Source organism: Hippocampus bargibanti, linkage group LG04 (genome assembly GCF_051943395.1).
Source record: "Hippocampus bargibanti isolate YZ-2025 linkage group LG04, ASM5194339v1, whole genome shotgun sequence".
NCBI classification, from domain to species: Eukaryota; Metazoa; Chordata; class Actinopteri; order Syngnathiformes; family Syngnathidae; genus Hippocampus; species Hippocampus bargibanti.
The window spans coordinates 12,542,719-12,557,965 of NC_142737.1; the positions used below are offsets into that span (position 1 = coordinate 12,542,719).

A 15,247-nucleotide genomic window follows, 5' to 3' on the forward strand; every position below is an offset into this window, starting at 1 on the left:
TTTTGTGTGTATTTTCATTTCACTCGGCTACACACACTTTTTACTCACTGTGTGTGTTTATGTTTGTGTGTGCATGGTTAATGAGAGGAAAAAGTCCCTAGCACAAAAGGTAAAACGATATTTTAACCAAATTCACTACAGGGGCGAGGACTTTAAATGTATCCATTCAGAAACCTCACTCCTGCTGTTATTTCAGTTTCAAGTCCACTTTTTATTTTTTTGTTTTTAAAGAAGTTGAAGTGGGAAATGGGGTGACGTTTAGAGTTCCAATGTAATACTAGTTGTTCTCTAAACGTATCAGCAACGGTGGTCCTCACTCTTTATCTGGAGTCATCTGGAGCTCACAAAACTATTGAAACAGGAATGTGTGTGTGTGTGTGTGTGTGTGTGTGTGTGTGTGTGTGAGTGTGTGTGTGCGCGCGCGCATAAAAAAATGAACACATTCCACACCCAGATAATTCAAATTTATTGTGCAAATGTTTCATAGAATATTTCTGTATGAGTAGTGTGTCGGTGGCTCCAAACATTTTTGTGTCACGGTTCAAATGAGACAAAAACCTGTCGTTAGCAAGTTTTTATTGGCATATATATATTTTCCCAATTCATTTCAAACACTGTGATGCCACTGTACAATAAATATTAAACAAAATAAAATAACCCGGATGGCTATTTGGTCTGTCTGACATATCAAATACATTTAAATGTTGATGTAATGTACAATTATAAGCCGACGGCTTACTTTGCTACACACAGTGAAGAGCCTGAGCCCAGCAGCCACGAGTCGGCTACCATCAAGACCATGTTCAAATCACCGGCAACAACTCAAGGTAATACGTGTGTCTGTGTAAGTGTGTGATAAGTGTGCATATGTGTCTGATTAAATCCACTGGATTTGCTGTGTAATTATTTAGCAGATTTTTTTTTATCCAGTTACAATTCAATTTAGGGTTTGGTTTATTTTGTGATGTAATTCTACATTTGGTCCACTAAATGGTAATACAGTACACGATTATGTTGAAAACTGTAAATCTAAAACAAGAAAAAAACAGGACATAAAATGAATGTTTCAATTCTCGAGTGCAGCGTGTTAGCATACACATATGGGGATACACGTAGACGCCATGTTGTGTGGGTTACTGAGCTGTCGGCCATATTTAATGAGTCAGATCTACTCAGAAATGGAAAGAAAGCATAACAAATGGATTCATTGTAGAACTGTAAAAGTCTCACTTTCTACTTTGTAATACTACTCCCACTACTACTACGATTACTACTGATATGCTTATATTATGTTTTTTTAAACAAAGCCTTTCCAGCTGCTCCTGTATTTTGTTTTTCAATTTCTTTCTTTCCTTTCATAACTTTCCTGCTGTGAAATGTAAATTTCTCCACTACAAGACTGATGAAGGTAAATCCAAAATAATCCTTTAGTTGCGGTATGTTCTTTTCACTCCGATCTCATTCCGTTTTCTTCCTCGAACCTTTAATCAATCTACCGTTTCATTGCTATTCGCGATCGCTCTTCCTCCCAATATATATATACGCCCAATACAATATTGATTCTCTCCCCACCTTCAAATCCCATCTAAAAACCCACCTATTTAAAATCACATTCTCTTAGTTTTATCTTCTGGTCTTGTTTATAATTTTATCTGTGGTTTTATGTATGTCCCTGTTTTGTGATTGTAAAGTGCCCTTGAGAGCTTTGAAAGGCGCTTATATTTATATAATATAAATTATTATTATTATTATTATTATTATTATTATCAGCACTGATCTACCGTATCTGTTTTACACCAAAGCAACCGTTTTAGCATCATATTTTAACTCATTCACTGCCAGATGTGCAAAAATGTGTCCACTCCAGTGCCATGGTTTTTGTCAGTATCACTTGAATTCCAGGACCCACACAAGTGGGTCCTGGAATTCAAAAGAAAGTGGAAAAGAAAAAAAAACATGGCCAGAGGCCATGGCCAGCGCTTTATCAGCACCCATGCATGAAAAAACAAAACCTGAACAAATTCGGGATTGCCGCTCGATGTCATGCTTTTCAATTCCTGAATACATTTGTGTATGGCAATGAATGAGGTAATGTACGACTTTGTACATGATTGTTTAAATTGTGACATGATAAATTGATATTTTGAAAAAAAGGAACTTTACCACAGTATTGACAGGCATTCATCTTCCACAGGTGTGAGTCAACAGTGTGGTTTAATCAGTCCATCCTTTGGCGTCAAGTCCAATGGCAGCATGCCAACTTGTCCTGCCCCTGGCCGCCCTGTGCCACGGGCCCACCCTAAAGACGAGGATTCGCTGGTGCAAATGGCAGAACACTACCCTGCTGGGACTCGCACACCCATGTGTGGTCACTGCAACAAGGTCATCAGGTAAAAAATGATTACCTTAGTGCAGGGGTCGGGAACCTTTTTGACTAAGAGAGCCATAAAAGTAAAATGTTTAGAAATGTTTTTCAGTGAGAGCCACACACACGATATGCGCACACACGCGCGCACGAAAACACGCACGCACGCACGGCCATTTTTCAGCAAAATGTCAGAATGTTTTATTTAAAATAACTTTGTGACAGTACTCACTGTTAACATGAATGGTTTTCCGTTCATCATGATTGGTAAAAATCCAGCCAAACGATCGGAATGAAAGTCAACTTGCCGGGTCAATCGGCGAAGTTACTGCTAGCGAGCATGCATACGGCTCATTAGCTTCCACACTTGCTATCTGCAATATACTTCTCGCAGAAGTATATTGATGCTAATGTTAACATGGGGCGTGTTAAAATATCACTGACATTCGACTGTTTCATCGACGTTATTGTTTAATTGCAAATTAGAACCGCGAATCCTCCGGTGCATTCAAGCTGGAGTGTACTCGTCATTTTTTTTACTCGTTGGGCTCATTTAAAGGGGCGTTTACCTGTTTCAACATGACAATCAAAATGGTGCTTTCCGCCAACCTAGGTCAGTGTCATCCAGTCAAAATTGCACTTACCGCCAACTGCAGCCCCAAGAGCAAATGAACGGCGAAAAAGCGAAAATATGTATTTAATTTTATCAGCGAGCCATATGCAATCATCAAAAGAGCCATATATGGCTCGCCAGCCATCGGTTCCCGACCCTTAGTGAGTAGAATATGACCTCCAATTATCATGGGGGTACATTTCAGACCTTACCTGCCTTTTTGAATGCTATGCTTTGCTTTGAATGCTTTTTTTTAACTCATTCACTGCCATTCACAAATGTATTAGAGATTTGAAAATATGACAAAGAGCGCCATTTCTGAATTTATTAAAGCGGTGGCCATGGCCTCTGGCATCTTTTTTGTTTACCACAAGGGGCAGCATTTGCCTTTTTGTTCATGTTAGCGCTTTGTTTCAGCGTCAGCTACTGTTAAAGCACTACATAATGCTTTAACCACAAAACATTGTATTTTGTAGAGACACCCTTATTTCAAGCTCATATAAATCCTGACCCATATAATTTAGGAACTAATGTCTTTACATTGAATGTTTATGTAGTCCTGAAACTCAACATTCTGTGGGTCTTGGAATTAGAGTCACAATGACAAATACCCTGGCACTGGTGTGGACACATTTTTCCACATGTCTGGCAGTGAATGAGTTAAAAATAGAATATCCAGAAGCACAACATACAACAAAAGGTTCGACTTTACATGTTTAAACACTCAAATATTCACCAAAGCAACCACATCTTATCAGATGAAACTAACTTACTTCAAGCATACACTATGTTTTAAAACGCCATAGATGAGCTAATGCAAATTAGCATCGATGTTCCAGCACTGTATTAAACTGAAGGTATGCAATTTTAAAACCAGCATATGATTACAGTGTTGTTGTTGTTTCAGGGGACCATTTTTGGTAGCAATGGGCAAATCCTGGCATAAAGAAGAATTCAACTGTGTTCATTGCCGCACATCACTGGCTGACATCGGCTTTGTGGAGGAGCAAGGCCGCGTTTACTGCGAGCACTGCTATGAAGACTTTTTTGCACCCACATGTAGCCGTTGCCAGGCCAAGATACTGGGGGTGAGTGCAGGATCTTAATTTTATATACAGTGATACCTCAGCTTACGAACGTTTTAGCTCACAAACTTTTCGCCTCATGAACATTAAATTCGCGAGCATATAGTCTTGGCTGACAAACTAGTTTTTGGCGGACGAACCAAACCACACAGCGCAAAGGTGGCTGGCGGACTAATTTTCGGCGGATGAACACCAAACCACACAGTTGAACAGCGCCACGGTGGCTGGCGTACAAGTTTTCCAAACCCCCTCTCTTTGAGTGCAGATGTGATTTGTTATCGTGTGGAGTACTATTATTATTATGGGACCGGAAAAAAACCCAACACAGGCTAGTGTCAAGCCGATGAGGTCCCAGTACCAGTACACTAAGTTTACCATTGCTACGTGTGGCTAGGGGTGTTTCTGTGTTGTCTATGCAAGGGTCTCAGGCAATAGAAGAGCTTGAAAAACTTCTGTTGATTTGGATTAAGGAAAAGGAGCTAGCTAGGGGACAGTGTGAGTGAGGGTATTATCGCCGAGAAAGCACGGCAACTTCACTCAGATATCATCAAGAGGCAACTACATCAACGACCATCACAAAGCTAAATAAAACAACTTTATTATACAGTACTGTTCATTTCTTTCATTAAAATCCAATAGCACATTTATTATACATAAAATAAGGCTTATTTAGTAGAAAATTATGGGGACCTGGGAACTGATTATTCTCCTTTTTAATGGTTTCTTATGGGAAATAAATGTTTGGCAGACAGACTTTTCGGCTTACACACACTTTCTGTGAACCAATTAAGATCGTGAGCTGAGGTATCACTGTATGTGGATTATTTTTTTTTAGTCCGTCCCTCATTCTATAATATCATATGGTGTTATATAATAGGTCACCGTATCAAATACAAACATATGAAGGCGTTTTTTTAATCTAAAAATGTCAATACGGACGCAAGTTATAGCCAGGCTTCTCTTTGTGTTACCAGAATTAAGATTTGGAAGCTTTGAAAGCTGCAGGTATAACTTTTCACCCGACGTCAGAAAGCCGACACATGTGCGCTCTGCAGTTCATCCGTCACATGTTCGAAAACCTCTTGAGAGCCTACAATCCCCTTCAAAACCCTCAATTTCTCACACATCTTCAAGCAGCTTAGGGCGTCTTATTAACCTGTTTTCTCGCCCTTTTGCCCTTAAGCTCCCCCCAATTTTGTGTGACCCGTCAACTTTTCCATTGATTCTCTGTCCCAGTAGTGTTCTCACACTCTTCAGGGCGGGGAATGGCTATTTTAAGCCGAGTCATGAGCTGCCAGAGGACGAAGAAGAAGAAGGGAGAAAAAAAGCGGGATCATTCATTTAGTAGTAATAGTGCAAGTAATGATTCAATGGGTGCACTGTGCCAAAATGTCACCTTAAGTCAATTATAATCAAATTATACATGAAGTTAACAATACATGATAGTGGTTCTACACAGTCAAAGCGCCAGACTAACTTTTTGAACAAGGACAACAATGGCCTCATGCATACGGGTTAAGTCTCACAATTTGGTCGGGAGTCTCCCGATTTTCACCACAATACTCACGCCGCACGATTAGAGAGCCGAATCTCTCGGTTTCCAAAAAATTAGAATTTTTTTGGGGCACTCGAAAAATGAGAATCGAGAAGTGCTCGTCTCGCAGTGCACGTGATCTCATACGTTCGAGAACAGCAGACGAATAAACATGGCGGATAGTAGCAGCAAGAGTCGGATCACCGACATGCCCCTACGCTGGTTCCACTCATATCTCTCTGTTCATCCAAATTAACTCCTTCACTTCACAGTCCTCTCCTGTATCTTCTGGTGTGCCCCAAAGCTCTGTCCTGGGACCACTCCTCTTTATCATTTAACATCGATTCTCTTCCCGCCTTCAAATCCCATTTCAAAACCCACCTATTTAAAATTGCATTTTCTGTGTAGCTCCCTCTCTTGTTTCTACGTATAATTGTATTTTATTTATTGCATTGTATTTGTGATTATATTTTATTTATTATAGTACCTATTCTTGTCTGTGACTGAAAAGTGTCCTTGAGAGCTTTGAAAGGCGCTTAAAACGAAATTTATTATTATCATTATTTATGACTAACTGAATGTATAAATAAACAATGAAAGCATTTTTCTGTTTTATTCATGTCTAATTTAAACTTTTGCAATGATCACATTACTTTAACAAACATCACAGCCGCGAGTACAAAAATCTCTCTATTTATAATTTGTAAAACTTAACATGTCTGCTCAAAATTAAAAAAAATAACCATGCCAACCTAACGCCCCACTCCCTAAAAAGGTTTTATTGATGGTGTTTTGCAAAATCAGCCATTTTTGAAAATGTTTTTACTGTGGCTAACCTCTCTTTTTTTGTGTCCAGGAAGTGATCAATGCCCTGAAACAAACGTGGCACGTCCACTGCTTCCTATGTGCTTCCTGTCAGCAGCCCATCCGAAATAACACGTTCCACCTGGAGGATGGCGAACCTTACTGCGAGCAAGGCGAGACAAAAAAAAAAAAAAAACAACATAAGCAGATCATTTTAAATATTTCAGATCATTGTCGTTGTTCTGCAGTACATCCCAAAAAGTGTCAATGAGCAACTCCAAAATGTTATCCAATGTCAAAAAAAAGCCAAAAAAGTGCCATCTTAGCCGCTTGGGGATTCAGAATACTAATCCTAACAAATGTCACTAAATGCGAGAGCATAATGGCGTGGAACAGAACATATATACAACATTAAATGAATCATTAACTCATTCACTGCCAGACGATGTGCAAAAATGTGTCCACTCCAGTGCCAGTGCCAGAGTTTTTGTCATTTTCACTCAAATGACATGACCTACAGAAGATTTAGTTTGACGACTACATAAACATTCAATGCAACGTAAGAAACTTTAGACTTTCTTCTTTCGTCAGAAAAAATGTTAATTCCTAAATTATATGGGTCTGGAGTTATCTGAGCTTGAAATGGGGGCGGCTGTACAAAATACAATACAATAATAACAATAATAATAATAATCCATTGCATTTATAAGCGCCTTTCAAAACTCTCATGGTCAATTTACAGTCACAGGATAAGTTTTTCCTGCGTGTGAGCGGCGGCAGCCACACGCGCCAGCGTTCACTCAACCTGGAAAATTTATATAGCGCTTTAACAACAGCTGAAGACAAAGTCAAGTCAAAGTCAGCTTTATTGTCAAATATGCTAATACGCATAACATACAGCACAGATGAAATTAATGAAGCTGAAGCTGTAACAAAGTGCTAACATGGACAAAAAGCAAATGCTGCCCCCTCGTGGAAGTGAAAAAACATTGCCAGAGGTCTAACCAGCGCTTTATCGGCACGCCTCCTCCCCTGCAAGAAAAAACCAAAACCTGAACAAATTTGGGAATGGCGCTCCACGTCAGGCTTTTCAATTCCTGAATAAATCCGCGAATGGCAGTGAATAAGTTTAAAATGATTTCTCACAAATTATTCTTACCTCCATCAAGACAGTTGCGCTATTATTGCTTTTACCTTTTTTGACCTTAGTAATATAAATAAAGCAGGCACATAATTCAGTAATTACGTGCCAGCAGCTTCTGTAATGGCTTACTGAAGACCCAAGGAAATATGTCATCGTACTACATACAGTAGGTTAGACTTAAACATAGAGTCCATACAAAATATAGCACTAAAGCAACTTACGAACAAATTCACCTGACGAACAACCGCTCGGTACGTATCTTGTTTGTAAATTGGGGAGCGTCTGTATGCATTTCAAATGATTGAAGGCAAATATGGGAATAGTTTCATCACATTGTACTGCTTGTATGGCTATTGCTGTTGTTAAAGTGTTATATCAAACATGTATTGTATTGTATTGTATTTAATTGACTGTGTAACGTCACAGACTTCTACAAATTGTTTGGTACGAGCTGCCACGGCTGTGAGTTTCCCATCGAGGCAGGAGACAAGTTTCTGGAAGCGCTGGGCTACCCGTGGCATGACACCTGCTTTGTGTGTGCCGTAAGTCCAACAGACTGTTCAACGTACTTATCTCTGAATTTCCCCATTTCAGTTTTTCAATCTGGTCTTTTTTTTCCAACCACAGGTGTGTTCCACCACTCTTGAGGGTCAGACGTTCTTCTCCAAGAAAGACAAGCCGCTGTGCAAAAAACATGCACATACACTAAAAATATAACCTATTTTTAGGCAATGATGACTTCTTAGGAATGAAGTTATTTTGTTGTTGTTTTTTTCATTCACAGCTAACGCAAACATGAATATTTCTAATGATTGTGGCAAAATTCTACATTTATTTTATTGTTCAAATAGGCTGTTATTCAAAATACACACAACCGCCATTATATATATCGTTACTTTACATGATACTGTCTTGCACCTTTTTTCGTTTGATTATTGCTTTTGTTTACTACCAACATGCATATTAATGCCTGTGTTTCTACATGAACCGGTGAAACAGTTCATGTTGTTTCATATAATGATTGTAATCCACCCCAAAAAATGTGGGAAAAAAATAAATAAAAGCCCCATCTGCTGTTGTAAAAATGTTCTATATTCTTTATAAAGTGCACAAAGACTAAATAATTTCACATTATACGCCACATGTCAATCAAGTATTCCATTATTATTATTATTATTATTATTATTATTATTATTATTATTATTATTATTATTATAGACGAATGGAGATAAAAAAAAGCCCCCCCAAAAAGCCAAATGCACTTTGTTCTTACCCGAATGCTTTCTGACAGTCATTATTATTCCACACAGTCTGGTCTATTTCGGAATTGAAATCTACAATCACGTTAGAGCGGGTATGTGAACAGTTTTCTTAAGTTTACGTAAATAAGCGGCAATCCTATTTGGATCAAGAACACATGATGCAAATCTGCCAAGCGGCCACATTGGCTCAAGTGGCTGTGTAATTGAGTTTCACATTGTGGCTGTAAACACGACGCTCGCATTACTTTGTCCGTGTGTGTGTGTCTGTTTTTGCTTGTGTGTGCGCGTACATGCGCTTAATAGTATCAATACCCCGTGATTCAAGAAAACATGTTTGATTCTGACCATTAAACATTGGCGGCGATTACGTGTATTTGCCGTGAAAGCTGAGCCAAACATAAACCACACAGAAACCTATTCAAACAAGACAAAAATATTCAAATGGACATCCACTTTAAAGGACAACCGACGCCCCGGACAAGTTGTGTCCATAATTTGTAAAATCACTTCAAATGACTTCTACTGAGCATATTTTACAAAGATTCCATGGCATATAGCTATATTTTACGTTTTAAGGTTCGCGCTGAATATTCAGGAAGTGTTGTTTTCGAGTTGATGACGATGCCTGACGTGACGTCACGTCTGGAACGCCCATGACAGAGAAAGTGACACACAATGCATTTTGGGTACTTTGTTTGGTCTGAAAACTTTGTGTTGATCCGTGTTGATGGTGAAATTAGAAGGAAAATACATTAATAACACAATGGTGAATTGTTGTGTGTTGCATCAAGACTACTATTTGATATTAGTTGACACAAATTCCCAGCAGACAAACCCATTTCCAACGGAGCTTGGGCGCCATCGTGTGCATTTTCTGGGACGCTGCATTGGAGTCTTGACGCCTCAAAATGATACGGTAAGACTTCTTTAATCGTTTGCAAACATTTATGCTTTCCTCTTCAGAACTATTTGAATCATATTCATAACTGGATGAGTAACAAGAAAGCATCTTCTCCGAATCTGAAGCCATTGTTTTGATTCTAGAGCAAGGCAAGATGTCTTGGCGTGACCCTTTAACTCATTTTTATTGGTGTTTTGCATTTGACTACAAATATCAGCCTGCGTGTTTTGGGTATTTTAGATGCTATAACATGTTTTCTGATGTCAGTTAAGAAACAAAAAAATGGTGTTAGTTGTCCTTTAAGGCTGTATCCTATTCGACGGTATTATGCCCATATCGGTACTTCACACATATATGACACAATTCGCATAGCGATGGTTCAAGTTATGATGAAATTATTGGATCCACTTTGACCTGATGTATATTTTGGTGTCCATCTTGGTCCATAGCAGGTACCCAATATTAATATTCCCCTTTAAGTTCGCTCATCTAATGTTTTCAGAACCTCCTTATCTTCACGTTCATTACTTTGCTGTCCCCCTCAGGGTGGACAACTTATTTATGGTCTCCTGATGGAATTATCCTCTATAATTCACTTAGGGGAACAGGGTTTAGCCACTCCCCCTTGTCCTTGCCTTCCCTTCTTGAATGATGTGATAAAGAGTTGCCGTTGTCACCGTTTTTTTTAAACATTTCTCGGCGTACCTTTAATGGGCCGTCACACACTCCACTCTTAAAGACAATGACAAGAAAATGGACAAAATCCGACTTTAACGGACAGTTGGAAAAAAAAAAAACATTTGGCACCGCCCTGCTCACTCACGGGGACTTGCACACTGCAAGAATCAAGACAAGGGCACGGAAAATCTTATTGGACCCTCCACACCCTGCTCACCACCTTTTCCAGCAACTCCCCCTCAGGCAGGCACTACCCAATCCCTGTTGGTGTGCCTGGATTGGTAGCAGACATTTAAACAGCTTCTTCCCCCGTCACCATTAACTCTCGAAACAGTAACCCAAATATAACGATCTAGTGCCTCTGCAATTTAGCACAAGCTTGTGGAAGAGCATCGGGTTAGAATCATTGTAGCGCCAGCTCTGTACTCACTTGAACCACTGTCTACTTGATACTTTGTACATTGTCGCACAGTTGTTCCTGGGAGGTACCACTTACACTAAGGAATTCGATTAGATTTGATTGGATTAGCCTTTGTTAGTGTCCTCCATATTATTCGTCACGTCTTTATTATGATGATACAAGTGCAGCGTGTTCTACTGGAGACACATTCCTAGTGTGTTCTACATATATAAAAGCTGGTTTCTCCAGCCGTCATATGTACTCATCTCATCCGAGAAGCTTCGTCAGTAGCTCAGGCCCTATATATATATATATATATATATATATATATATATATATATATATATATATATATATATATATATATATATATATATATATATATATATATATATCCCCCTAAATTCCAGGGATGGCAGTGCAAAACCTCTGCTTTGATAGGTCCCTGCCCTAAGGTTGGGGGAGCAGAGGACTATTCCCTGAGGCTAAACTGATTACACCTTTTGTCCTGACTGATTATGGTCTATGACTGGCTGTGATTGCCCCATTCCCCCTGGTATGACCTCATTAGCATGGCCAATAAAGATGATTCTGATTTCAAAGTCATCTGAAAAGAACCAAATTGATATGATATCTGTTAGGGTTCCACCCAAAATTTTATTTCCCAATACAGTGATACCTCGTTTTACGAACCCCTTGGCTTACAAAGTTTTCGGTTTCTCATCTCATCTCATTTTCCGTACCGCTTATTCCTTATTAGGGTGGCGGGGGTTGCTGGAGCCTATCTCAGCTGTCTTCGGGCACGAAGCGGGGGACACCCTGAATTGGTTGCCAGCCAATCACAGGGCACACAAAGACATACAATAGTCACTCTCACACTTACACCTAGGGACAATTTGGAGTGGTCAATCTGCCTGCCATGCATGTTTTTGGAGTGTGGGAGGAAACCGGAGGACCCGGAGAAAACACACGCGGGTCCGGGGAGAACATGCAAACTCCACACAGGGAGGTCGGACCGGACACGAACCGGCGACCTCTGCACTGTGAAGCCGGTGTGCTAACCACTCGACTACCGGGCCGCCCTAAGTTTTCGGTTTACGAACGTTAAATGGATGAAAATTTTACTTTGGCAAACAAACTATTTTTCGGGATACACAGGGAGCTGCCACAATGAGTGATGTGTCGTTCGCGAACGAGCCCGTTCTCCTAAAAGAAAATGGCAGCCGGCTTGTTTTGGTCTTCTATTCCCCGCCCCCAGTCGTCGGTTAAAGCAACGTCATTGGTCAAGAACGCAGCAGTGCGGGGGAGTTTACAGACAGAGAGAGAGTGAAGCCATTCTCCAAAAAAGAAAATGCCTGCTGACATTTTTTTGGTCCTCTATTCCCCGCCCCCAGTCTTCGGTTGAAGCCATGTAATTGGTCAAGAACGCAGCAGTGAGGGGAGGTGGTGTAAACATTAAAGAGACAGGCAGATGATAGAGAGTGAGTGACAAAATGGATAGACAACAGTGAAATGTGCACTCGTTTCAACTTTGATAGTTCAAAGGCAGAGTGTGGACTGCAAGGTTAAAATTCCCATCAATCAGGCTCCACAAATAACCCGCACAAGCCATCTGCACACTTGATCCACAAAGCTATCAACCCAGCTAAACAGAATACAATTGATGAGGAACTAGGTAAAATTATTGCAGAGAAAGCACCTGCAACAGATAATTCCTCAAGATGGTGAAAGAAGAAGGTTACGTTCCTCATCAAGTGTTTAATGCTAAGGAAACCGGCCACTCCATTCCATCAAGCCATCAACGACCATAACAAAGGTAAATAAAACGACTTTATTATACAGTACAGTTTATTTCTTTAATTATAATACCATAGCACATTTATTATACATGAAATAAGGTATATTTGGTGTCGTTTTAAGGCTTAGGAAATTAGAAAGTAGAAAATTGTTTTATGGGGACCTGGGAACGGATTATTCTCATTTTCATGGTTTCCTATGAGAAATTAATTTTTGGGATACACACTTTTTGCCTTACACACTCTGTCTGGGACCCAAATAAGTTCATAATCCAAGGTATCACTGTATATATATATATATATATATATATATATATATATATATATATATATATATATATATATATATATATATATATATATATATATATATTGTGTCAAATGTCATAAGGCTTACTTATTTTGAGACAAAAAAATAATTTCCCACCTTCAAAAATAGTGACCCAAGGATACATTTGTTCTCTCTTGTAGCCAAGTTTTTCTCATAATATAAGTTTTCATTTTCACTAAAATGATGACACAGTTGCAACTACTGTACTTGTTTTTGAACCTGAAAGCTGTTCCTAGTTTTCACCTCCTTCCGTCCATGTTTGGATTGGCTTCGTCCAGACCAAAAGTAATCACGGCCCATGTCGACCACTCAGGGGAGCAAAAAAAAGTGGAGTGATGGAGTGATGAGCTGTGACCTGGGAGGGGAAGCGGGGGGGATTAGAAAAGACTGAGGCCAATGTAAAAAAAAGGGCGATAAGCATCTGGATCCACTTGGGCCTAATTTCATACCTTTACTTTGAGGACCCCAAATTTTCTTGCTGGCTCTTTTTTTTAGGTGGAGTTTCATCAGTGATGGGATAAGTATTTCCCTCGGAGCAAATGTCAGGGAGGACCTTCATTTCAACTTGTTGATGTCTTCTGGCTCCTCTTGTTATTGGAAAGTCTTCACTTTGTTTCTTTATGGAAACGTGCGATATTGAAAGTGTTGCTTTGACTTGGTTGAATTCTTGGAGACCAAACGCCAAGACTCCAAAAATGTTTTGTAAATTTTGTAATACTACTGTGCTAACACTGGCGCAATTCTATTACTAATGAAGCACATTTAGAGAAACAGCAATTGAAAACTGTTCGTTTTACATCAGAGGTTTTAACTTTCGTCGTCTGCCATCTTGCCTTACCGATATTAGCCATAATCACCTTGCATTTGTTTCGGTGTAGTCGTCGTAGATAGATTATCTCGGACTTTCCCGTGATACGCAGGAAACTGCCGAAAGAGCGAATCAAATATTCATTTACCCAGGATGCATTGCAGTATTTACATCGTACATGGCGGATAGTTGCATTATCCTCACTGCTGCGTTCTTGACCAATCACGTGGCTTTAACCAAAGACGGGGGCGGGGAATAGAGGGCCAAAACAAGCCGGCTACCATTTTCTTTTAGGAGAACGGGCTCGTTCGCAAACGACACATCACCCATTGTAGCAGCTCTGTGTATATCCCGAAAAATAGTTTGTATGCAAAGGTAAAATTTTCATAAATTTAATGTCCGTAAACCGAAAAGTTCGTAAGCCAAGGGGTTCGTATACCTGTAGGTATCACTGTACTTTGGCAATCTAGTTAAATCAAGCCCCATTCATTTTGGAATTTGACCCCCTTTTCAGACTAATAATGGCATATCCAATCCAATCCAACTAGTCATTTGCAGACCCTATCCCCCACAAATATCAGGGTTTGTTTGTTTTAATTGATCAATCGCTCCATGTTATTATTATTTTTACTTTTTACTGATCGTGTTAAGCCTACTGCCCACCACACAGGTGTCAAACCTGCATGTTTTGAATCAAATGTGGTAGAGGAGGGAAACCTGTCTAAAACATGCAGGAGAGCAGCCCCAGAGGACCTACGTTTGGCACCTGTGACCTACCACCTAATTAAGTCAACATTAAGTATGGCTGTTACCGAGCGTGCGTTCCACATGACCGCAGATGCTTATGACGCGTACTTTTGCACGACATTCGTGATGTGGAAACATTATATGTTGGGATTGCGTTCGACAGACGACAATGAGGAGTTTTCTAGAGTGATTTGGGAATCGTGTGTCTTTGACGTGAGGAGCAGCACGTTGCACGGTGGTAAATGTTTATTTATTTATTAATTTATTTATTTTCCAAGTCCTGAAGTGAAGATCAATTCACAAGCCTGCTGCAATTACATAAGAATTACATAAATGGCGACAAATATGTTTATGTTTCAGCGCTTGTCTGCCTTTTGCCCTCCAAAAAAAGCTTTCCCAAATATTTTCCGCCACATCTCAGCCGCCATATTATAATAATAAACAGGTAAATGCCCCTCTTTTAAATAATAATAATAATAATAATAATAATAATAATAATAATAATAATCCATTTCATTTCTAAGCGCCTTTGAAAACTCTCAAGGACACTTAAAAGTCACAGAATAAGTTTTTCCGCGGGTGAGCAGCGGCAACCAAATCCACCAGTGTTCACTCAACCTGTAAGTAATTCAAATATAAAAGTTTTAGTTTTTTCCAGGGTGTTGGTCATGAGCACGCACACGCGCACCCACGTGCACCCACACGCACACACACACACGCACACACACACACACACACACACACGCGCGCACACATGCACATGCACAGACACACACCTA

The 15,247-nt window shown here is 39.7% G+C and overlaps 1 protein-coding gene across 4 annotated transcripts in view; it reads left to right on the forward strand.

Annotated features, from left to right (window-relative positions):
* LOC148899076 (PDZ and LIM domain protein 5-like) overlaps window positions 1–8,618 on the forward strand; it is a 51,809-nt gene extending 43,191 nt beyond the window's left edge. For 2 of the 4 annotated variants that reach the window (XM_088994098.1, XM_088994099.1), the window contains 6 exons: window positions 754–827; window positions 2,195–2,390; window positions 3,886–4,066; window positions 6,454–6,574; window positions 7,972–8,087; window positions 8,173–8,618. In XM_088994098.1, the coding sequence (XP_088850224.1) occupies window positions 754–827; window positions 2,195–2,390; window positions 3,886–4,066; window positions 6,454–6,574; window positions 7,972–8,087; window positions 8,173–8,262 (778 nt within the window). In that variant the 3' untranslated portion in view covers window positions 8,263–8,618. The remainder of the gene's footprint in view (window positions 1–753; window positions 828–2,194; window positions 2,391–3,885; window positions 4,067–6,453; window positions 6,575–7,971; window positions 8,088–8,172) is intronic. The other 2 variants (XM_088994101.1, XM_088994100.1) reach the window with 2 other exon arrangements.
* The last annotated feature ends 6,629 nt before the right edge of the window (window positions 8,619–15,247 follow it).